At 38.5% G+C, this 25,072-nt stretch overlaps 1 protein-coding gene and 1 pseudogene across 8 annotated transcripts; one reads left to right on the plus strand and one right to left on the minus strand.

Moving 5' to 3' along the window:
• Positions 1-298: 298 nt before the first annotated feature.
• Positions 299-7,078, plus strand: LOC102788340 (immunoglobulin superfamily containing leucine-rich repeat protein 2 pseudogene; annotated as a pseudogene). 3 transcript variants are annotated; one of them, XR_015719055.1, is made up of 2 exons: positions 299-540; positions 2,522-7,078. The product of XR_015719055.1 is annotated as an immunoglobulin superfamily containing leucine-rich repeat protein 2 pseudogene, transcript variant X1 (transcript). The 3 variants fall into 3 exon arrangements; XR_015719056.1 differs by lacking the exon at positions 299-540 and adding an exon at positions 569-729; XR_015719057.1 differs by lacking the exon at positions 299-540 and adding an exon at positions 1,046-1,170.
• Positions 7,079-10,887: 3,809 nt separating this feature from the next.
• Positions 10,888-24,961, minus strand: LOC102787267 (receptor for retinol uptake stra6-like). 5 transcript variants are annotated; one of them, XM_087841067.1, is made up of 17 exons: positions 24,750-24,961; positions 24,497-24,563; positions 22,309-22,394; positions 22,096-22,235; positions 21,664-21,830; positions 21,004-21,111; positions 20,221-20,288; positions 18,469-18,548; positions 18,295-18,356; positions 18,032-18,194; positions 17,854-17,929; positions 16,566-16,699; positions 15,889-16,006; positions 15,690-15,791; positions 14,708-14,871; positions 14,366-14,503; positions 10,888-13,410 (listed from the first exon to the last, which is right to left on the minus strand). In XM_087841067.1, the coding sequence occupies exons 1-17, from the start codon at positions 24,848-24,850 to the stop codon at positions 13,136-13,138; spliced, it is 2,049 nt and encodes a 682-aa protein (XP_087697193.1). In that variant the 5' UTR covers positions 24,851-24,961; the 3' UTR covers positions 10,888-13,135. The 5 variants fall into 5 exon arrangements, with proteins under 5 accessions (XP_087697193.1, XP_087697186.1, XP_087697180.1 ...); XM_087841060.1 differs by having other exon boundaries at positions 10,888-13,434; XM_087841054.1 differs by having other exon boundaries at positions 17,854-18,194.
• Between the last annotated feature and the right edge of the window lie 111 nt (positions 24,962-25,072).

A 25,072-nucleotide genomic window follows, 5' to 3' on the forward strand; every position in this document is an offset into this window, starting at 1 on the left:
TTAACGACTATTTCACACAATTTCTGGGGAAACCATCAGAAGCACAAATACGCATTTACAGATGCTAACTACAGCTAACTAACTGTAACTAACTGAGTACGATAAGTAAGCCAGCTTTGAAATACACATGAAGACTTGATGAATAACTATCTGGCTGATCAGCAGGATAATCGCTGGCTGCTGCTGTCATGATTAAGCAGCTCTGCCACATTTAAAGAGCTCTCACATCAGTCGCCATGTCTTTCAAACCAAGCCGGTCAATTCCCCTTTAAATTTTTTTTGGGGGGGGGAAGACACTGGTGCAGTTCTGTCCGGGGCTGAGGATGAGTAGGGGAGATGTGTATGTGTGTGTGTGGAGGGGGGGATACCTCAGTTTGACATATATCCCAGGAGACACGCGTGTTTTCATCATGTAGAGGCAGCCAGAGAGCCGAGCTAAGTCACATTCAGCTTTAAACTTCCATCCGGCCTGAAGCTCACACTGCCGTGACTGCAAGCAGCGGCTTCTCTGCAGAAACAAGCAAAACAAATCACACGCAGGTAAGCACGTCACTGGATTTGGGGCCGCTAACGCAGAGAATAGGTGTGCTCTTTCCTTCCGCATTATTTTTACATGCTGACCCAACGTCGAAGTCTCTGCGCACAGGAAAACTTTGGTGTTTTGGTCGACCAACAGCGGGTGGCGAGCTTCACAGTTTAGAGATGTTTCTTTCACAGCGACATTACAGGGTGCGTGGACGCAGACGCGCGGCTCATCTTTCAGAACCAAGGACAGAGGCTGCTGCGTAGTTTGAAACCAGAGGCTTTCCCCAGCGGCCCAGCACTCAGCTCCACCGCTGCTGCTTTGAAGGATACACTGACTCACTGCAGTTTGTCAGCGCATTCCTTCGAAGCTTCGAAAATTACATCGTTGTCACTGTTTTCTTTTCTTTCCTGATTTTCCAGACGCTACAGGGCTCCTCCTTGTTTGCCATTTCCGATAGAAACGTGTTTACTCAGAGTACAGAGCTGGCATGAGAGAAAGCCACGAATGCGTGAAAATATTTAAAGAGAAATAGAGCAGAAACTTGAGGAATATCAGCGGTGGGGCATTCTTTCTCCAGTACAGTTAGATATTGTTTTATGTGAATCGCAGAAAGAACAAAAGTGAGACGGCACGGTGTAAAACAGGTTAGCATTGTATTGTAAATAGATTAATAACTCATGCATGCTAAATATTATTTCATGTTCTCTGCATGGAACAGTGTCTGCGTCTCTGCAGGAACTGTAGTGAGATTTCTCCACAGCTTTTCTTGTGCCTGCAGGAGATGGATCAACCTAAAGCGTTCATCAGTGACATTTACTGAGCCAGAGAAATAACTGAGAAATTAACATTTTGCTGGACCGGACTTTACCACTGTTAAAATTTTCTCCATTTGTGGATAATGGCTCTCAAAGTGGTTCGCGGGAGTCCCAAAAGGCTAGGAATTGCTTTGTAACACTTTCCAGACTGATAGATGTCAGTGGCTTTGTTTCTAAGTTGTTTCTTTAGATGATGGTATGGTCAATCTGTCTGTCACTGTTAAAATTATAAAAACTGTGAAAAAAAGTGACAGTTTTGCTTTTGTATCTGCAGGAATTCCAAAGCCTAAGTGAAATTTCTCCATAATTAGTCTTGTATCTGCAGGAGATGGGCTCAGTTAGAGCATCAGTAACATTTACTGAGCCAGAGACACTCTGTAAATATTTGAGACTTTATATTTTTGGTTTAATTTTGTTTGCTGGCCAGGATCTTAAACATTCAAACTTCACTGCTTTTAGCTTTCTAATTAAGAACACTTTGAAGTCATAGAGCAGTATTCCAGCTGGAACCACCTCTGTGCTGTTTTAACAGAAAAAGCTTCATTTTATTTTAATTACATGAATTCTAAAGATTATCAGTCCTTTCAAGTTATGAAGCAAATTATTTAAATGATGTTTTGTGTGCATTTCCTTTCCAGGTAAAGTCTCAAGCACAAATACACAGTTTGGCTAAAAGTAAGGTGATCTGTAAGCTCACTGTATCGATGGTGTAAATGTTGGGAAAATTAGATTTTTTGTGTAGCGTCTTTCAGACTGCAGACTGACAGAGAGAGCAGTGTGCACACTCATTAATGCAGTCAGGACTCTCTCCAGCTTTTTGAACTCGAACTCATTTGGAGACTCTGAATGATTTACAAATCTGTCTTGGATTATATAAACACGCTCCATTTTCATGTTGTTTATATGCCAATTTTCTTTTTTTTAATATTGTCTTTTACAGCACTGTGAAAAAGTATTTGCCTGTTTTATAGTTTTTTGCATATTTGTCACACATCCATATTTCAGATCATCAGACAAATGTTCAGGTTAAACAAAGATAACCAGAGTTAATACAAAATCCAGTTTTTAAATGATGGTTTTACTTTTTTAAAAATCAGGAAGGGGGCAGATACTATTTCGCAGCACTTTTTATCTGATTTAATGCACTCACTAACAGATGGACTGTGACTCCATTTTACAGAAACAGAAGAATGGCAGCTGCATACATCCTCTTCTTCACTTTGTGGGTCTCTACAGCCTTCACCACAGGACTGTTCTGCCCTCAGCTCTGCACCTGCTCGGTTAAATACAGCCGTCTCTTTGCAGATTGCTCCTACAAGGAGCTAGATAAAGTCCCAGAGGGTTTTCCTCCCAGTGTTGCAACCATTAGTCTCTCTGCTAATAAAATCAGTGTACTACTTCTGGGGACATTTGACAATGTCACCAGGTTGATTTCCTTGTGGATGTCACACAATGAGATTGTGTCCATTGAACAGGGGACGCTTGTGCCTTTGGTTCATCTGCAAAACTTAGACATCAGCCACAATAAAATAGTAGACTTTCCTTGGGAGGATCTACAGAACCTCACAGGACTGTATATGCTGAAGATGAATCACAATGAGATGGTCAGCCTGCCAATGGACGCCTTCTCCAACCTGAAAGATCTGAAGTCTCTTCGGCTCAACAATAACAGATTTGTGACCATAGCTGAAGGAACATTTGAAGGTTTGCTGTCTTTGTCACATTTGCAGATTTATAATAATCCATTCACTTGCACCTGCTCCCTGGAATGGTTCAGAGTTTGGATTTCAACAACCACCATCTCACTCACTGAGCACAGCCCCATCACTTGTGCAACACCAGAGAAATTTAAAGGAATGGAGATCAGGAAACTGCCTGAGGCAAAATGTACAAGCCCCAATGTCACAGTATGGACTGAGTCAGATAATGCACAATTCTATGAGGGCAGCAAACTGGTCTTGACTTGTGAATTCAAAGGAAACCCAAAACCACTAGTCCTGTGGAGCATTCACAGCAAAAGCCGAAAACAGGAGCTGGCTTTGTTGTTCGCTGAGGAGGGCTCTGCAGAATCCAGCGAGGACTCCTCGGTGTCCTACGAGTCGGACTCAATCAAAGTCTTTAATAACGGCACACTTCTCGTTTCAAACCTCAGGAAGGAAGATGGGGGCAACTACAGCTGCTCTGCCACAAATGAGCTTGGAAGAGCGGAGGATTCGGTTTTAGTTGAGGTGATGGCGCTGTCTACACCAACACCCACGAAGCAAATGACCACAGTACCCACTTACACTAAAACAAACCCATCTACACGCCAGAAAACAGTCAAAGCATCTGATTTTAATGCTGTGCAGAGAAAAAAAATTACGAGCATCATACCCACTCACCCACCAACTGCAGACAGCGTTTCCGAACCTAATGAAGATTTAACAAAATATCTATCTAGCAAATGTGGCTTGACGGCTAATACGAGCTATATTTCGAGCCCTGTCTCAAACGGGAGCCTAGATGACATCAAATACATGTTTGACTTTGGTGTGATTGCATTAGGAGTGTCAGAAACACAGGCAACAGTGCGACTCAATCCTCTTCTCATGGCCAGACAAAAGGGCAACCAGGCAGCTGATGCCACCTCTGACAACAAAGAGCACCACGGCTTTCCAGACATCTCAGAAAAAGCCCCTTCAAATGGCTTGTATCTGTGCATCACCGCGGACCTAAAACATTCTGCCGTGCAGTGGTCGAAGATCAGGGATGGCGTCAACTCGTATCAGTTCAGCGGTTTGCGACCAGGCACCAACTATTCCCTCTGCCTGACCTACAGAGGGGAGGACTGTGAGGTCCACGTGCTGTTCACCACAAGAAGGAAGGTGCCAAACCTTTTCATCATCATCTCAGTCAGCATCTGCCTCCTGACCGTGTCCACTGTGCCTCTGCTCGGGGCTACGTGCTTCCACCTGGTGTACAAGTACCGCAGCAAGACCTACAAGCTGATCCTTAAGGCCAAAGACCAGTATCACATAGAGAGGAACCTCACCACCAACTTCAACATCTACGCACCTCACGCCGAGTCTCTGAAGAAGATTGACAGCAGCCAGCTGGATGAAGAGGAAGACGAGACGGAGAGCGGAGATGGGGACAAGGAGGCCGATACGGAAGAGAGTGTGGTGACCGACTCCTTTACTTTGTCTCAGTGCAGGGGGAATTTGGACGACTGTGAGGTGGGATCTGAGTACAGTGACAGGCTGCCTCTGGGAGCTGAAGCAGTGAATATTACAACTAATTACAAATATCCCAATCAGTAACTTGTCACTACCTGTGATATAATGTAACTTGCTTTCGTAACATCCCCACCACCTTAAAAATTACAATCCCACACAACTAAACGACATCCTCCAGAATGATTGTATTTGTTTCATTAATACTGATTGTAATTAACATATCAGTTATATTCTCACCTTTCTCTGATGCTCCATTTTTTTTATCAATTATGTAAATATTAGCTGCGCAAGACCAGTCTCCATGGAATTTAACCCAAACCATGATCATTTAAATCAAAAGGTTCCACGGAGGAGCTGAAACACAGTGCCCTGGTTTAAATTATCGTAGATGATGCCTTTGGAAACCATATTTCCCCTAAAATGTGACTACTGATGTAGTTTAGATGTACGAATTTAATTATCTTGGATCCAGGATTGTTTATCATTTGTTTGTTAATCATTATGTTGCTTCATTTGTTGGTGCCATTCAGTTTCATAGAAATATGACTTTACTATACTCGCTTGAAACAACAATCCATGCTGCAGCATTCAGTGATTGGATGGGCAACTGGTTGCCTGTCTATTGATCACTTGTGGAAATTTTCCAGATTCTCCAGTGCAGCAAATAGGACAACAACGCGCTGATAAAATCCCCTCCATCAAAGCAGGAATTGTCTGTACACTTCTTACTTGTTAAGAGATGACTTGAAAATTATTATTTTAAAATTTGGGAAGAAGTTTCTCTTCTTGGTGAGAACATGATTATCACCATGGTGACCATTGATTGATCTTAGCACTAAACAACTAAAGGTAAAAAGAGTTCCTTTGCTAATGGCCATTTTCACACATGTAAGAGAAAACAGGGGATTGTCTGTACAGATGTGTATTCACTACTGAAAACACTCCTCGCTATTGTGAGGAGCGTGCAGGAGGTAGGATGTGATGTTCATCACCGGGCACACTATCGCCTGCTCTGTTCACACGTGGGCAAACCACGCAGTGTGTAGACTTTCTAATATCACGCTTGTAGGGTGAAGTGTATTTATTGCAGAGATCTGTTCTGCCTGGTGAAGTTCGAGGTTACAGTGAATTTACGAAAACTGTAATAAAAAGTTGGAGAAAGTTGGAGAAAGAAAGCAAACTGAAAAGCATAGAGGAAGTATGCACTGTCACCATATCTGCAGAATTCTTGATTTTCTTCTTTGAATAAAAAAAGTCTTTTAAATTTTTAAATGTGCACCTAGATACAGATCTACACGAAAATACACATAGTGATAGACAATCACGGGGAGCAAGTATACTATTTAAACATCTTTTTAAAAATTTATTTCAGTACTGGTGATCTTGAGAAAGAAAAAAAAGCCCCACAAAACATGCACGGACTTGACCAAATTTTAGTAACTCTATCTCAGTAAATGCTGTTTACATAAAATCAGAAAGGTACGAGTTAAGAATTCACGGTATGACCACAAGAGCAAGAATAAAATCCTCTGTGGTGTGAAGGTAAAATTTCCACAGTAGGGATTGAATATCTATTAAGAATTTCAAAGTGCACACTATGACTAACCGACACTAAGTCCTGTATGTAAATGTTTTTTCAGACCAGTTATTCAACGGTTATATCCACGTTTACATGAGTGCAGGTATGACAAGAAATGAAAGCCTATGTAACCTCAGAAACGTTGATATCTCATTCATTTTTAAGCACTGTTGCTAAACCTGTTTCTAGATAACAGTAGGCAGGTCATGGATGAGAGCACACGTTTCTGCCTGTCAGGATGAGTACAACAGTCACAATCAAAGTTTGATTAAGGGAAAAAATGCTGATTGACTTGTGTCACATATGAATTGCAGCGCAAAGCAGTGTGCGTAGTGAAATCAGTACTAATAAATATGCCTATATTCTGCTTTAAAGTAAATGTGTTTGCTTCTATTAGGAGTGTAGTGGCTTAAAATAGACATTTAATAAAAAATCACTTAATGGAGTTTAAATGTTAATGAAAACTGTGTTGTTTCATAAAAAAAGATCAAATCTTTGTGTACTGCAGCTGTGAGCACTTTGTTCAGCTATACGGTAAACATGTCCAATAAGGAGAAGTGTGTTGACTCCAAATATAAGGCTGCTTTAAACAGACTCCATCGTGATAAAATGTAGACACCCTACTCCAAACATAGAAGCACCTATGAGTGTGTGTGTGCTCTGTTATTGCTCTGTTGTATCTGGGCCATGTGTCCATCCTGATGTTTTTCCCAGGGCACAGTGTTAGAGGACCTGCATGCTGCCTGTTGTGGAGTCACAGTATGTTGTGTCTTAAAAATGGCCCAAATAATAACTTTAGATCAGTATTTCTTGTTGTCTATTTTCTGTTTGTTTTTTTTTTTTTATCCCTGTGATAAAGGAAACAGTATGTTTTTACCAAAGTGTTTAAATATTGTAACTGCCCTATTCCTATGTGCCTCAATAAAGTTTGAAAAAAAAAAAACCCACATTATTTTCCTCTCTCTCAAAATTCAAACTGGGCTACAACATGCTGCCAGCACAGCTGTCAGTGTACCTTGGCATACCTACAGTATATTCTCCAAGTCCTTCTAATCCACATAGCAGGGGCAAAGCGCCATTCTTCAAACAAATGTCATGCTTTTGATGGTGGAGAGCACGCTAACGTGTCTAACCCTGTGAACGCCATAGCATATGATTTGTGTCATATTTATATTCATCAGATTATTCAGTAACCAGTCTTGGGATGTGGCTGGAGTCATTCATATCAGAACATAAATGTTTCATGACAGGATAAAGATGATCACTCAGAACAATTTTTAATTGATGCTTTGTGATGAAATGGAGCAATTGAGAGTGGACCTAAGAGAACGCCCGCAGCAAAGAAGTACCCATACAGTTCAAGCATTCTGGCCTGTACTTCTCATGTAACTTGTCCACTTGTCCGTGCACTGTGACTCATTGGAACGTCTCTCTATCACTCTCTTTTGTTTATTTCTTTTTTCAATTTTTTTTTTTTTTTTTACAATTTTTTACAATTTTTTTTACAAATCCTACAACAGTATGTATTATTACTGCTGCACTGAAGGCTTACATATGCGTTCATGTTAAGGAGCATATGGCCTGTTAGAATGGCCTGTTAGCCCTTCTAAACTTTCTGTCAGTGCTTTTGTTTATGGGCTATTCATGCTCACTCAGATTTATCATGCTCTGCCTACACATATTCAGTCACCTAAGGAACAGTTATGCCTAATGCTAATGCACTGAGGGGCTAATGTGTACCTCAACTGTCAGTCCTGTTTACTTTTAAAAAGTAATTTCTTATTCATTCAAATTTAATTTCACAGTGCACATCTTGAAGCACTGACATTGTTTTGTTAATCGGAAAATAATAATGCAATAGGTGAAATGTACATGCATGGAAGATGATGCACAAGTTCTTGTAAAAAATGATCATGTGATTCCTTAAAAATGTAAGTTAAACATTAAAAAAGAAAAACAGGAAGTAAAAGACTTTACTTCTTAGTAAAAACTTACTAATGACCAGATCAAACAAGAAAGCTGCTTAATGATTAAGATAAGATCAATAAACACTAAACATATTATAAATTCTGGTATTTGGAAGAGTACACAGGAGGAAAATGTTACTGTTAAATTACAGTAAAGTAGTATATCCTTACCCTGGTCAGCATGTCCTCCATTATTTACCCTTTTAGTTTATTGTCTTTCTTTAACAGTAAAAAGATGTCAGCCCAGTCTGAAACATTTACATTTCAGGATATTTTCACTCACCAAGCAAGAACTGTATTAAACCATAAAAACATATAGTATTTAATATATTTGCTTAATATTCTTAGTACAGTGGGACCCCGACTTACGAATACCCCATTTAATGAAAAATTCAAGTTATGAAGGCACTTAACGGCAATATTTCTGCCCCTGTAAGGGCAAAATGCCCATGTAACGAAATCCGCTGGCTCTGATTGGCTGAGCCCAGAATGCCTACAATGCCCACAATGCCTTTTGAATCATGTGACTTGCGCTTTGCTGTTCCACTTGAACTACATATTGTTGTTACAGTTAGCAATTAGCCTATAGCCTATCGTTCACTCAAAAGGTGCGATGGGTGCTTCTACATACAAAAATTTTCGACTTACGAAAGACCCTCGGGAACGAATTAATTTCGTAAGTCAGGGTTCCACTCTATTTAATATTAATTTTTTTAAAAGCATTAGAATTTACAGAATTCAGCTGCATTCACCAGGAATGGGAGCAGGGGAGATGCATGCATTATTGGATAGTGATTTACAGTCATCAACAAAATAAATTCATATAAAAACTGTGAATTTTCTTTAAAAAAAATATTGACATAGTTTTAAAAGAATGACTTAAAAAAGAAATATGCAAATTTACTAGCACATTATCTTTTTGCTTTTTTTTATTTATCTTCAGGACTTGTATGTAAAACAGCAAACATAATAGGAAACTAATAGGAAACTGTAATTAGGTATCTAAATATGAGATAACATGCAATACCATCATTATGACAAAGCTGAAATGTAAATAAAAACATACACACATACAGTCTTCTAACAGCATATTAAGATCATACACTGTATTCTGCAGCAGAAAACAATGTTTATACTAGAGTAAATATAAATTATTTGTATCTTCAGCTTGTGAGATTTTGCTGTGAAGTTGGTTTATATATAAATTTGCCCGTCCATGGTCTTAAAAATCCTCCTACACCACTGAGAACACAAATATACAATCAGTATGAAGTGGCATAGCTACATTAACCCCAGACAAAAATAAACTAGGACTGCTTATTGACTCCGTGCTGCATGTCTGATGCTGACATTGATCACTGCTATCAGTCTGTGCGTCATGCAGGGGCGATTTTAGCCCATTTTTGGGGGTGCTTCAGCACCCCCAAAATGAATCAAAGCACCCCCAAAGATTTCTTCCTTTTTCTGACAATATTTGCTGTTTGTGTGACACACTACTAAAAATATAAAAAGCATTCAGTACTTGGTTGAGACGTAAGATTTTAACAACAAAAGTATACATAACCCCTCCCCCCTCCCAAAATGGTTTGTTCCAGCTCCCCTACTCTGGCTCTAGCGCCGTTGCTACCAGAGCGATGGTGGCTGAGACGCAGCAGAGCGGAGGTGTGAGCATCTGGCTTAAAACAGGACATATTAGCTGCATTTAACCTTCAGTTACTCTTTATATAGTTAGGTAGGAGTCAGACCATGTTTCTTTTTAGCTGAAAAACATTACACCAGGTAACCTGCAGTGTTGAAAACGTGTTTTCCCACGATGTTTGCTACCCTATAATCCGCCCTGCTCTGTAGTAAAATCAGCGACATTTGACCCTCGTGTTGCTCCCATTGAAATTTATATAACCCATTTAAAATCTAAAACTTAAAATTGTCCGCAGCCTGCTGTTGTTACCACTGTCCTGTTAGAAATGGATACTAACTGACTGAATGCCCATTAACCTTATAACTCCTGTTGTGTCTGCGTGTGTGTGTGCGCGCGCATTTGTGTACAGAGAGACAGCCAGGTTCATAATGGATATAAGGAAGTTGTTTGTTTGTTCTTTTAAAAGGAGCCACATTCAGGTAAAAGTGTAAAATCAAATGATCCATCAATCAAGAATAATGTTGGATCAGTGTTTCAATGTGTATATCTTTTATTAGATGTTCATGTGGTTTGGTTATTTGCCTTTTGGTTGAAAGTACACTGAGAGGGGACTTTTTGTTAGTGATCTTAATAGTATTTTTCCATATTAATGAAAATTTTCATCTAATTGAATACAATCTATTTATGTATGATTGTCAGTCCAAAGAGGGAGAGAGGAAAGAGGGGAATGTGAGGAGAAAGTACAAAGACAGGAAGAACCAGGTAAGAAAACAGACAGAGAACAGTGACAGGCACAACAGAAACTATTAAACTGACAAAAAGAAAAAGAAAAGATTTTATTCATACAATCTGGAAGTTGTGTTCTCCCCATATTAAAGCTGCTATACAGAATCTGCTTAACAAACTGGGTTGAAACATTTTAGACCCTTTTTAACAACATTCCAACATAATATTATAATGGATTGGGGAGGTTAAAATTAATGATATATTTTTATGTGGTTCAGCCACAACTCTACTGTTGTGTTAAAATGTACAAAACAGTGATGTCATGTTTTGTGACGAGGACCCAGGCACAGAGAAACTTGATAAATTTAAGAATCTTATGATTTAATAAATAAATTTGCAGACTTGCACAGAGATGGTAAAATTATGATGACTGATAACGGAGACAAAGACAACAGACGATGAGGACAGGGAGGAACAGGGGTTTAAATGCACCAAGGACACAGTTATAGAGATCTTGGGACAACTGGAGACATTTAAGGATGCAGGAAGTGACAGAGACAGGGAAGAAGTCTCATTGTGACGTGTAAAGTTTATCTTGCCTGGCTGGGCAGCTCTCTGGGTGCTTAGCACCCCCAAAGCTCTGATCCTAGAATCGCCCCTGGCGTCATGCAAGTCAGTATTAACTAATTAAAAAGGCTTCCAGACTAATTGAACAATGCTGTAAAGTAAAGGTTAACAAAAGTGAATTATATTTTTCATACATGAGCTGAGACCTGCATTGTTATTAATATTTCTTTTGGAATCCCATTGGATCTTCTTTTCGCAGCCACATTTCTTCAGAGTTCCTTTTGGTTGGTTGAAATGTGATGTACACTCTGCGGGGATACTTTAGTGATAGACACTCCAATCAACCTCAAGGTTATAACCACATATTAAGTTGTAGACTACCTAGGGTCTCTGACCCTTTGGGTCACCAACTGGGAACTTCTCAGCACATCCTTTATTCTCTGGCACTGAGAAATGCACAGTGGTTCCTTTGGGTCAGGCTTGTTTTAGTGTGTCCCTGCAGCACTTTCAGTAGTTTTAACTGGTGGAGTCAGTTAAAACTGAATTTGTGGCAAAGAGAACTCTGTCGCTATAACTGTTGTGTGAGGGAGTTCTGTGAGCTATCTCAGTAAACACAAACTTCACATACAATGCCTGTGATGTACTTTGCTACACATACAGTAACGAAGTACAAAAACTTACTGAACTTGAGTAGCATTTTCAGGTATTTGTACTTTACTTGAGTAGATTTTTTTCTGACAACATTTTACTTTTACACCCTACATTTTAAAATAAATATCTGTACTACTTCTTAACAGACTTGTTACTTTTGTTTTAAAACATTTTACAGGGAGTTATTATTTTACGTCACTGCGGGCCTTCAAACATCAAGCCGATTTAAGCCTGAACAGTAACTCAAGACAGGCAGTCCTGTTCATGTATTAGTCACCAGGGGAAAAGAGATGAAAGAGGCAAACCTGTGTGCCAAAGTCAGGGGTTAAAGTGGTTTGTGCTTTCTTTTTTTCTGGCACAACACCAACACAACACAAGTACTTCAGCATCTAGCTAGCCTAACAGAAGAGGACAAAACAAAAATGGAGTGACATATTTTAGTGGCAGGTAATTAAAGGTAATTAAATACAACATTTTTATCAGCACAACAAACATCATCAAAAACACTGTTTGTGCGCAGTTTGTCTGCTGCTACTGCTTATTTCACAGGGAGAGAAAAGTCAGAGAGCTAAATTCATTCAGAAATGGAGATAAGAAAGACAGGACAGGAGAGGAAGAAGAGAGATAAGGACTACAGCTATTTCCTCAGGATTTGACTTATGAAACATCTGCTCACATCTTGTTAATATTAGGTGTATAAATCCACAAAGAGCAGCAGGTCAGCTGATCACAGCCTGTACACTAAGAAAATCTACTGGAGCTCACATTAGAAATTAATGTGAGTTGTGATTCTTTTCTTTTCCCCACTCTGAGCCATTAGAACTGATTTTAGGTTTCCTCCACCTGCTGAATCTCACTTTAACCCCTGACTTTACTCATTTTTAGAGGCAAAATCAGCCTCTACAATGTAAGCAACAAAAAACAGAGCTATTTATTTTATTTCCTTCTTTTTCTCTTCTCATGTTCTACATAATCGATTCAAGCTGAATACATTTATTAGAATTAAAAATGAGACTGAAACAAGTTTATTGTTCCCTCTACTGATATTATTTTATCATTACATTAATACAGCACAGAGTTCAGCTAACTTTGCACAAAAATAAGAACTACTTTTATTACTTTGAGTTCATTTCAGAGCCGGTACTTTTTTACTTTAGTATAGAAGTTGAATCCATACGTATTTTTTAACACTAGTATCTGTACTTCTGTTTAAGTACATATATTCTGTACTTTTGTGCTTTCTGGATGTGATCTTAACGTAATGTTTTTGTTGCCTAAAGCTAACCTAAGAGAAATAAACAGAATCATTTAGACAACTATTTACGTAAGTTAAATGCTAAAAGATCTCTGAAGCAAAGCGGTTGATTGCAGTAGTTATATTTAGCACTTGCAGGTTTGTTTAATGCAGATCACACCCAGTACAATTTTGAAATATATTGCCAACTCAAACTCATTCTGTTTTTTCTTGGCTTTCAGGGGTCTCAGTGGGCTCTGCTGGCTCTGCGCCCAGCTTGCTGGCCTCCGTCTTGCTGGCCTCCGTCTTGCTGCCCTTTTTGGAGGTTCGGTTGGGGGTGCCATTCAGGACGTTCTCCGAGTTCTGCAGAGTCTGAAAATGCTTCCTGGAGCCCAGCAGGGAGGGGTTGTTAACCAGTGTGTACATCAGCTGCCAGCGAGAGCGAATCTTTTGACTGCTGTTCGCCTTGCTTGGCTTATTCTCCTGAATCCCTGAAAGCATGAAGGAGGAGCAGGCTGAGGGCAGAACGAGACAGCAAACCAAGGGGCTGAATATGCTTAGTGTCATGTATCAATGTATGCATGACATATTTTGAAAACAGTGGCTAAGAAATTGCTACAACCCCATGTAGCATGCTTCATGTGTGTGTCACTGAAAAGAACACATTGTGGAGAAACACTCAAAGCCGTCTGTATTTGGCAGCTCTGTGGGTTTAGAAATTGTAGTCAGCGAAAGCTACACAACTAAATATCCATTTTGATATTTGTCATTACAAGCATATTCATCTGAGAGTCAGCAACTTATAATATAATGTAGAGAAAAGTGGATTTAATGAAAACACAATGGTCCTGTGCTAATTTTGGCATGCCATTCTAAAGTGATAAATGTTGCTCTTTCCTGTAAGCTAAATTTTTTATCATTTATACTAACAATGTTACACAATTGCAACATGCAGTAGTAATAATCATAAAGTGAGGATTGCCAGGATGCATATTTCAGCATGGCAGCATAATAAGCAGAAATGCTAAATAATAAACATATTATTATGATTGGACCACAGCATTAGCGTTAGCAATTAGCTGAGTCTACTGTAAAAGCTCTTCCTGACAGTGAGGATAATTAAGCTGGACAGTGTAGAGCTGAGCTTGACATGTTGAGAGTAACACATTGTGGCCTTCAGCACAGAAGTTAAACCACGGCTGTATTAAAAGAATAAGTCAGCACTGATTAATTTTTTCCAATTGTGATCATTCTAGGTATTACAACAACTCCCTCTCCTGCCCACAACACATTTTTTTCCATAAAGCACTATTATTACATTCTTATTAAATACTTAATGTTCAATATGTTTTAAATGTAGTGGCACAAAAGCTGGACTCTGTTTGTGTGTGTGTGTGAGAGAGAGAGGATGTTTGTCTTTATGTGTTTCCAGTTTAGGATTTCTACCTTCCTCTGCATCTTGTATTTTCTGTCCAGCTCTCCCACCCTCAACCATCATGTCCAGCAGCAGCCCACAGAAAGCCTTCATCACCGGGTGCGACTGACTGACCTCCACCTTCAGGAAGTGTGTGTAGTAGCAGTAGGCTAAATAGAGTCAAAGGTCACAGAGTAGAATTTAAATCAGACTGTCTGAAAAATGCAATTGCATACTTTTGTTATTATCATCAAGTCATTCAAGATGATTAAAATTAGTAACAGTGTTACTGTACATAAAGGATGTGTTCACAAAGGTCTATATAGCCTATTCCTCAATACTCCGGGATTCTAGACAAATTGAATGAATCGTACCTGGGTCATAGGACTCTGCTGTGCGATGCAGCAGACTGACATCAATACGACCAAGATGGATGATGTTGTACAAAGCTGTTATTACTATTCTCCATATGGCAACAACCAGCCCCACCACAGTGTTGATTAGGAACAGCAGGTATGTCAGGAGGAACAGACTCTCTCTGAAAAGCATCATGGAGGAGACTGTGAGAAAAAACTGAGTGTAAACGAAGTTAATTACATTAGCAATACAAAGCATGTGACAGAGCTTGTGACCCTGAAAGTGCTGACCTCTGATGAGTGGAGGCTTCACATTTTTAAATGAAGTAATAACAAATAAAGGATTCTGAGTTGCATTGTGGGAAATGGTATTTGAGGTTGGACCATAATAGGTCCTAAAACTCAAGAAATCTCAACCCTTTCAGCTAGATTTGTTCTTTGTTCTCCAACTTTATGCCCCAGTACAAAATTAAATAAACCCACTCATTATTCTTTAACAATCTATATAAATTAAACAATTTCTTTGTATTAAATGCACGTTTTTGAATCAGTTTTCAGCATAAAGCTAAAACTACTCAACAGAAACTCTCTGAGGCCCCCTCTCCCACAAAACAAAGACCCCAGTGTCCTCAGAAGTAGTTGCATGTCTCTAATTAACAAGTTGAATCCCAGTGAGAAGGGTTTCATGTTGTAATCTACTTAATCTACTTCTTTAGTATTTTTTGACGATACAGATACAAAGCCTTCAGTACTAATAGTTGGAAAATCATTTATTTATTTATTCAGTTCTTTTAAAGACATCATTTATGCTGTAAAAGAGCTAAACTAAATAATTGACACTTGTTACTAATAATTAAACAGTTTCATCCTCAGAATTACATTGCATTTTTATTAGTATCGGACAAAAATAAAATTACAACTAATAATTAAAATGTCTAAGTAATAAACAAAACCTAATTAAACTGCATTCCAACAAATGAGTAGGACTAAACAAACACACCTGTTGTTCAGGTCTCTTGTGCCGGCTTTTTGTTTGATGAAAGCGAACTTAGCAGTCACATGCTGAAGCCCTGTAACCAGTATCAGTGTGACCCAGGCCGGCCTGAGACATCACAAAGGTGGAAAATGAAAGTGTTTTGAATCATTGATTCATGAAAAGAGAAAAAAGGAAAGAGCTATATGAATTGTTGCTGACTCACCATGCCTTTCCTGCAATTTCAAAGACAATGATGTTACGGCCGTAAAACACTGGGATAATGATCAAAAACACCAGGAACAAGAAGCAGATGAAAAACACAATGGTCTGGATAGCCATTCCTGCAGAGTTAACACAGAAACAGGCCACTTTGAATATTAAAAGCATTTCTAAAAGTTTTTTTTTTTTCATCTGAGCCATTTTTTAACAAATCAGTCCATTTGAAATGTTTTGTGGTTGTGGCGGTCTAAAGAATGAATTCTGCTATTTCTGCATTTCTAACGTAATTAAATGAGCAAAAAGATCAAAAGTAAAATCTTAAAATCTTATTCCATTTCTTCAAAGAGCTTCTTCTATTTGCCCTTAAGCCTTTTTTAAATGGCCAGCACTATAGGTTTTATCAAGCATCACTCACAAGCATTTGCAAAGCTGGATTACTACATAGTTAGTACTTTAGTAAACTACAATGAGTGCATTCATGGTAATAAGGGAACATGCCATCCAGATCAACAGCCTGTCTTTTTTAGTTGTAGTTCTTTTCTTCGGACAAAAAACTTTTTGAGAGACAATCCCTATTAAAAGGACAAGCGAAGGGGTTTTTTTTTTTTCTTTTCATGATGTGGTATTTTCCAGCATTATTCTTAAAACTAAAGTCAGTGATGCAGTTTATTCAAGCTTTACCAAGGCTGACGATTGCAGCCTGGTATCCCGTCAAGCCCATCCAACAGACAACACCAGGTCTAGACGGATGCATGGTTTTCTGGTTGTTGCAAAGCTTGTAAATGTCTCCCTTATACAGTCCTCTTAGGTTTGATCTGAAACACATTAAGCCAGTGACACATCAGGTTCAGACAGGAAGGCCTAGAAAAATCTAGAGAAAAATAAGTAACAAAGTTGAAATACTTATCATCAGGCAACAATGAGAAGTCTGGCAATATTGGGGTTAGACTATAATCAGTATTCAGAATAAGCAGTGTTGGGAAGGTTACTTTTAAAATGTATTCCATTACAGATTACAGAATACATGACTCAAAATGTATTCTGTAACGTATTCCGTTACGTTACTCAATGAGAGTAACGTATTCTGAATACTTTGGATTATTTAATATATTATCATGCTGTTTACATCTACATGAATGTACTATTGCTGTGATTTATTACTGTTACTGAAGGTCCGCGGCTCCGAACCGTAGTAAAGGGACCTCTGGCTAATACGGTGGGTTCTGTGTCGGGCTCGTAGCCGAAAACTAGCTTTACTTTGTTGTCTGGGTCAACTTTGCTAGCTAGAGACAGAGAGAGGAGTTGAAAGGCTGCTCCAACAGAACTTATTGTTTTTAGAGGAAAACACGAACACGGTGTACAGTCGAGTCTTAATAGCTTACTTACAACTGGGCTCCTCAGGCACTCTTCTTGCCTGCAGTGGTTATTATTATATTTACATGCTTCCAGCTCCCGTTTCTCCTCGCTCACAGACACATAACGGGTATGGCAGTCCATTCTCCCTGCAGCACGGACTACACTGCCTATGATGCTACATTCTTTAGAGCTATACCTGTAGCATTCTGCCTATTAGCTTAGCACAACAACAACAAAAAGCCGCTCTCTCACCCAGGAAACACGCAGAGAGAGAGCGGCACCCTGTAACCATGGCAACTGTAACGCTGCCACCTGGAACAACAGAACGTAGCTGTCAAACAAAACCCAAACAGTCCTGACCCGCCACAATATGAAACAGGGAAGTACCGCCGTGTAATCCATTTATTTCAACAAAGTAACTGTATTCTAAATACCACCTTTTTAAACGGTAACTGTAACGGAATACAGTTACTCATATTTTGTATTTTAAATACGTAACGGCGGTACATGTATTCCGTTACTCCCCAACACTGAGAATAAGTAAACTTTTCATGGAGAAAATAGAGTTTCCTTTAACCAATGACTCCAGTCTCTGAGGATTTACTGCACATACCTGTGGAGAACCATGGACCTCATGAGCATAATAAGGCTGACCAAGCAAGACAGGGTCATCGCACAGAGGTAGCATACTAACAAGCAAATGATGCAAAAGAAAAAACAAATTAGTCTTACTTTAAAACAAAAATACTTTGTTTTATTTTGTTTCAGGGACAGCAAACAGACACACATACCTTCCAGCAGCCATGTGTAAAAAGTTACAATTCTAACAACCTCCATCCTGTCATCTGATAACACAATCCCAAAACCCAGTAACAAGAAGGCGATATTTTCATCAATACCAGCACGAACAATGTGGAGAGTGGGCACCACCAGGACAACTATCAAGAGTGCGGTCTGTAGGGTGAAACAGGCAATGGTGAAAGTAAAACAAATGAACCAAGATGGTATGACATTTTAAAATAGGTAAAGGTATTATTGGCTTATTTAAGCTCACATGGTATATAGCCACACAGGTAACAAAAGATGATACCGCCAGCTTCAGTGGAAAACGAAACACTGAAAGGAAAAATGATCAAGTAGGTTACTGCAGCATTTCCAATATGTCAGATATGCAGAAGAAGTTAAGTCAGCGTTACATAAAAAAATATATTTGTATGAGAACACCCACCTTTTTCAGGAATATAAATGTAACCCTTAATCACCTCCAGAATTCTCTCTGCAAGCGCTGGTTTGTCAGATGCTGACGAACTACAAGAGAACAAGTCGTGAGAGCTGCAAACTACATGAATGCGATTTATATTTAATTTATTTAACTTATTTACTTATGTATTGCTGATATCTGCAACTGAATTAGAAGTTCCCCTTCAAGCCTCCCCCAGTACCTCACTGTGGGAAGAGCCCTCCGGTATGATCCATCAGATAATCAGAATCAGTATCATAGTTCTCAGAGAATCTGGGTTACGCTAGTAACCAAACATTTTCTACAGTAACAATTCAAGGCCACAAGCTCCATTGCAACACTGTAGTACTATATTTCCTCCTATTTTTTGGTTCACATCTAACTCTTACAGTAAGTATTTATTTAATAAATGCTTAAAAAAATATCTTTAAATAAATAAAATTTCAACAAGGATATTAACTTAGTTGTTTATTTATGCATATTACAGTTCTCAAAATAAAAAAAAAACCTTGTCTATAAATAATTTAGAAAATACTACCTTATGTATTCATTTGATCTTGATTAGATTAATGCACTGTTCTCATTTTTTGCTCACACAACAAAGACAAAGAAAACAAACTTGAGCTGATTCAGAATTAAAGTAAGGTAAAGTTGAATAAATATCCAAATCCCATTTTGCAATGATCATTTCGGTTATAGAGGTTTATCCCCCGAAATATACAGTAAACCTTCTGTAAGCACCATAATTGTTCAATGGGCTGGATAAACAAAGCTAACACTTCATCTTTTTTAATTCAGCATTTACTTTATTTTTAAAAACTGTCACTTGCTGTTGGCCTGTCTTTAAATAATACCTTCACTCATACTTCTTTAATTGCACGTAAACTTCTTTGTACCTTGTTTTGAAAATAACTTTGTTCTTCCTCTTCTTCCTATCAGTCTTAACAGTAATCTGGATCTTTAAGGTGAATTTGGTTGTTTTAATTATCCTAATTTTATCACCTTTGAAGGTGCAAGCAAATATAGGTAATCCACAGTTTTAAAATGCTTTTACTTTGAATGAAAATCATGCATACATGTGGTGAGGCATGTGGTAAATTTCAACATATTTGTGGGTTTAAAAGATTATACACCATTACACAATTGAAGCCAGTAGGAATCTCACTTTTAAAACACACACAAAAAAATAATTTTGGCATGTGGCTTGAAAGTGCAATTAATTTGATTTGCATGAAGCTAGAGAAGCAAATGATCAGTTGATTTAATATCAAATGCTAGACTCCACTAATCTCATTTTTGAAGTTACTCCAAAACAGTGATTATTTTAGCTTATAACTTGTGGAGCCTGGGCTCTGAACCAGTGACAGTCAGCTAATACAATATAGAAAGAAAAGAATATTCTGAAAGGAAAAGAAGAAAATCTTTAGCAAATACTACTCTATAAATATCTATTAAAAATAAACCTACAAACATTATCAGGCCTTTGTCACATATTACATTCTGAAACTGAGAAGTCAGAAAATGATCACACTGCAATAAAGAGCTGCTAGCTCACTGTAATGGCACAGTTAATGGAACTGGAACTGAACACATTAAAGTCAGCAGCAAAACTGCCAATGAGCAAGCTTTTATTATAAATTTTGTCGTCTTCATTGAAATATGACCCCGACCTCTATCATGTTTTTTATGTGTCACCAATCTGAGTCTCATAAAATAAATCACTCTTTAATCTCCGCTCACCTGGCAGTTGAGGACTTTTTCTTGAGAAGTAACTTCACATAGTTGGTGTAGTAGCTGCTGTCAAGGTCCTGTGAGCAAAAACATTTTAAGGTGTCAGTATTTCAGAACATAACTACAAGTTTAATTTCTGCACGGTGGCACGGTGGTTAGCACTGTTGCCGCACAGCAAGAAGGTCCTGAGTTCAATTCCAACATCAGGCTGGGGTCTTTCTGTGTGGAGTTTGCATGTTCTCCCCGTGTTTGCGTGGGTTCTCTCCGGGTACTCCGGCTTCCTCCCACCGTCCAAAGACATGCAGCTTGTGGGGATAGGTTAATTGGATAATCCAAATTGTCACTAGGTGTGAATGTGCGAATGAATGTGAGTGTGAATGGTTGTCTGTAACTGTGTGTTGGCCCTGCGACAGACTGGCGACCTGTCCAGGGTGTACCCCGCCTCTTGCCCTATGACAGCTGGGATAGGCTCCAGCGCCCCCCGCGACCCTGAAAAGGATAAGCGGAAGCGAATGGATGGATGGAGATTTAATCTGCTTTTGAAGTATAAGTCTTGAATTAATATATTTGAAGGTGGGAAAATGTCACCTCTCCCGTCATAATCTGCTGAAGGACACAGGATTAAACCTGTTCTTTTTCTGCACAAGCTGCTCATTGTAATCACAGTTCTGTTTTACATAATTGAACTATGTTACGTACTTATTCATGTGCACCGGCCACAGCCAGAGATAAATATCATACATTTTTAGAATGTTGAAATTTAGAATGTTTGTGTATTCTGACTTTTCTCACCTCGTCCGTCTTTGGTCCTCTCACAAACAGCAAAGGGAACTGAATGCAGAGATATGCAAGGCAGGCCAGCTGAGGCAGACTTGCGAGTAGAGCATAGTATTTATAGATCTGTAAACAAATAAAATATGCTGTCCTTTAAAGTATCAGTTCTTTCAATTGTAACGTGATGTAATCACTGTTTTTATACAAACCCAAAATGTTATAAAATTATCAGTTACTAAAGGACTTACTAAATGACAAATCACAAAAGTTAAACAACTATAACCAGACTTGGCTGTTCCCATCTTGTTTGGGTTTTATTTCTTCCAGCTTTTGCACTGTTTTCAAACTTTTTAACTGGACTAGCTTGTGTCTGCTACAACTAGAAGCAAGATCAACACTCTACAAGCATGTCATGAAAGTGAAACATGGAAAGGAAAATCTTTGGGATTGGTTGAGTTGTTGCCACAGTAGCTTGTTCATGCACCTCAAAATCTACCATGAGGTTGCATAGCAACAAATGTCTTTAAATTCAGCAGATATTTGAAATCTGTATACCAATTCTGACGTTGAAAACAGAAGGGCAACATCAACTTTTAAAGAAAGTATTCTTCTCAGATATGAAATTCATTTGTTTCCCTTAAACATTATACATCAGTATTTTTTTTGTTGGTATTTTACCTCTGGAGTCTTTGGACAGTCAAATTTCTGCCACACCAGGACTCCAAAGTGAGTGAAGGAGAGCAGTGTCCCAAACACATAACCTGCTTTGCGCTGCAGAGTTCCACATACCAACAGAGGATAATACAGGATTGGGTAATAAAATATGGCGATTATCTTCATGTACTCTGGAAAAAAAGGACCCAAAAAAAGACAGGGCATATCAGTTCCTAAAATGAAACCTCTAATCTAATCAGTATAGACAAAATGGAAAAACAAGGACTCTCTAGAATCCTCCACATAAATAATCTGATTCATAATAATAAAGGGATAATAATAAATGCAGTGTATGTTCAAAAACCACTGACTGGCATGATAATCAAACCACCATATAACTGAAGCAATTACAATCTTCATTACAACTAAAGAACAAACAAGCATTCAGATGTCTACCTTTAATATCTGCTGGAGTATCTTTGGAGAAAGGCAGAGGGTCTGGGGTGATCACCAGCATTGCCAGCTTGCTGAACACCAGTCCAAAAACAGCCATAACCACTCCTTTTTTCTGAGTCTGATCCAGGAAGTTGGCTGGACTGTGATATCACACAGGGAGGCTCAGATAACATGAGACAAATGTGCAGTTAAATTTGTATTTACCAAATTTACCTGAAGACGCTTGAGGATCCTCTTGCGAAACCCTGGCAGAATTTATTTTTCCTGGTGAGACCTGCCAGGATTAACATGATCACCAGCTAGATGGAAGGACAAATTTTTAGATCTTCAGTTACGCGTCATATAGTTAATGCCACATCAGTGATTGTCATTATATACTAATACAGTAAATATTTTTTTACATTACATGCTGTAAACGCAACTTTAGGCTAGATTGTTCTAAAAAGTTTCCTTTTGTCAAAAGCTGCCCCAAAATGTTGGCAGATTCATAAAAAAAGACTGTTTGTAACACACTTGTAAACAAGTGTAATCGAATGCTTCCTTGAAATGATAGGACAGGATTATGACATTCGTTTCAGGTACAAATGGTGAAATGCAAACGTTATTCTTAATATGCTGTCATGTCACTAAATGATAAGGCATTACTGTGCCCCCTATCTTTCAGGGCTAAGTTGTATTTGATTGCGTTTATCAGTTCCGGTTATTCTCAGCCTTTGCCAGCTCCAGGAGCTCATTAAAACTTCAACTTTCCAAAATAACACAGCACTGTAGATATGTCAGGAACTGACCTATAAATCAGAAGAAAATAACCTTGTTTGGTAGAAAACATATTTCATGACCCACCTCTAATAGTTTTTCAGATTGTTTACCGTACAATGAAATTGGGTCGTGTCCATTCTATACACAGTAGAAGGATTTTTATGACTGAGTCAGTTGTGTTCATTCGTAATTGGTTGAAGGCTAAATGACAGTAAAAGTCCCTAAATAGCATATCCTTTGGGAGCAAAGACAACTGACGGATTCCTGGAAAATGCACCAAAGGATGTACTGGGACATGAACCTCTCTCATCCTCTCATTATGTTCCACTTAAAAGGAGAATAGTTTAAATGTTCAAGCTGTGTTGGCAGCAAACATTCAAATCTAGAATTTTAGCTGATACTGCATAAAAATTTCTTGGCTTGTGAGTCAGAGCTGACCCCTGCTTGTTATGTTTGTTTGCAAAAAGCTATCTTAAGACTAAGATGACTAGCGGATTACATTGGTGACAATGTCGACTTTTTTTATACAGTCTATGATTGCAATCAACTGCTTAAGCCATGCATTCCCAAGAAACTACAAAGTTATCAGTGTTTCTCTTGTTCATTCTGCCTTACTGTAGAAACAAGCAGTGTTGGGTGTAACAGATTACAAAGTAACAGATTACTGTAATCACACTACATGTTCAGCAACACAGTAATGTAGCATGTTACTGAACTAAATTCAGTCATTTCATTACAGTTTAAACGTTGCCACTGCTTGTGTTATAAACTGCGTTCTTCAGTCATCTGCACACAGGTGGATAAAAAAACCCATCTAACAAACGTTTTTTTTCTGTGCACTTATTAAAGTATTCTGATTCTGATTCAGATTCAGATTCAGATTCTGATTCTGATTCTGATTCTGATTTGCGCCACAATCAGCCAATTTCAGTTCTTGTGCAGGAGGAAAAAAGCTTGTGGGGTGATACAGCCTTTGAGGAGTGGATATGCATCCTCTTATTTTTATTGCATTTTAATGAGTAGTGTAATGAATTACTAATGAATTACTAAGTAATGAATTACAAAGAAAGTAATTAATTGCATTGCATTACTTCAAAGAAAAGTAAAGAGTAATATATAATACTTTACTTTTTAAAGCTGCATCTCCTTAGACACCTTTTAAATTATAAAGGGACTTATTTTAGCCTAACTAACACAACAACAATTTGCTGTTATACATTAATGAAGCAAAGCTATAAATACTACATTTCATTGTGCGACTACAGTAGCCTATAGGTCCGTTAAATTAATGCATTATTAGCATTATTTCCCATATGATCATAACTTAGATGGTGACAAGTTAAAGGAAAAAAAGCAACACTCAGTGACTTGAGTAAGGTGTTGTATCACCATGTACAACCAGAACAACGTCAGTGCACTGTAATATTGATTCTCCACGTCTGTGGATCTGTACTGGATTAAGAAGAACATCATTCTTCCTAATTATTCCCTCTTTTGGTGTTTGGAATATGGTGATGGAGAGTGCTAATGTGTTCAACAAGTTTGATATTATACTGTATTTTAAGTGACCCCAATTTATCTGCAGTAACCCAACAAAACAACCCCCGCCCTTAAGAGAGTAGTCAGGTCCAAGTATACTTACTGATATCGATAATATACATATATGGAAGAGCTTGTCATCTGCTGTCGGGTCACATGGTAAAATAACTCTGCGTCAAAAAGAAAATAAAGAATAAAACCATCATTAAAAAATGTGCAAAGTAAGCCTAAAACAAGTCAAACCACCACATCTCAGCACTTTCCTGACCTTGTTGATGTACCAGGACCCAACCTGTGCAAATAATCAATGCTTATGGCCCCATTTGACACCTTTGACTCAACTTTTTTATACTCACTCTTTGGGTGGTTTTGTAGGCTCTGCGTTGTTTGAGTACCAGTCTGAATAGTCATAATAGGAATATTGAAAAGGCTCAACTCCCTCTTTGCTCTGATTCATTGCAGCTGTTTAATCAAGTCATACAGGTGAAGCAGGACAAATAAAGATCCAGAGGACTCCTCCTGGTCCAGCTCCAGTCAGCAGTCTGTTGGTGCTGCTGCAACGTGTCAGGACAGCTTGGCCCAAGAACCCCAACACATTCCAGTCCAGCTAATAACTAAACGCAGCAGATTAAGGGCTGCACAGAAGGGAGGGAGAGTGGAGCAAGGTTTAACATTCACG

Source organism: Neolamprologus brichardi, chromosome 1 (assembly GCF_056152115.1).
Source record: "Neolamprologus brichardi isolate AB-2024 chromosome 1, ASM5615211v1, whole genome shotgun sequence".
Lineage (NCBI taxonomy): Eukaryota > Metazoa > Chordata > Actinopteri > Cichliformes > Cichlidae > Neolamprologus > Neolamprologus brichardi.

Bases quoted from the DNA above. Each gene is read 5' to 3' on its own strand.
- LOC102787267 (XM_087841046.1), bottom strand. From the start codon at position 24,850: ATGAATCAGAGCAAAGAGGGAGTTGAGCCTTTTCAATATTCCTATTAT. The intron at 24,564-24,749 runs GTGAGTATAAAA...TTTTTGACGCAG, and splicing joins CCTACAAAACCACCCAAAGA to AGTTATTTTACCATGTGACC. The intron at 14,872-15,689 runs GTGTGTTTGTTT...GATGCTTTTCAG, and splicing joins ACAAGAGACCTGAACAACAG to AGAGAGTCTGTTCCTCCTGA.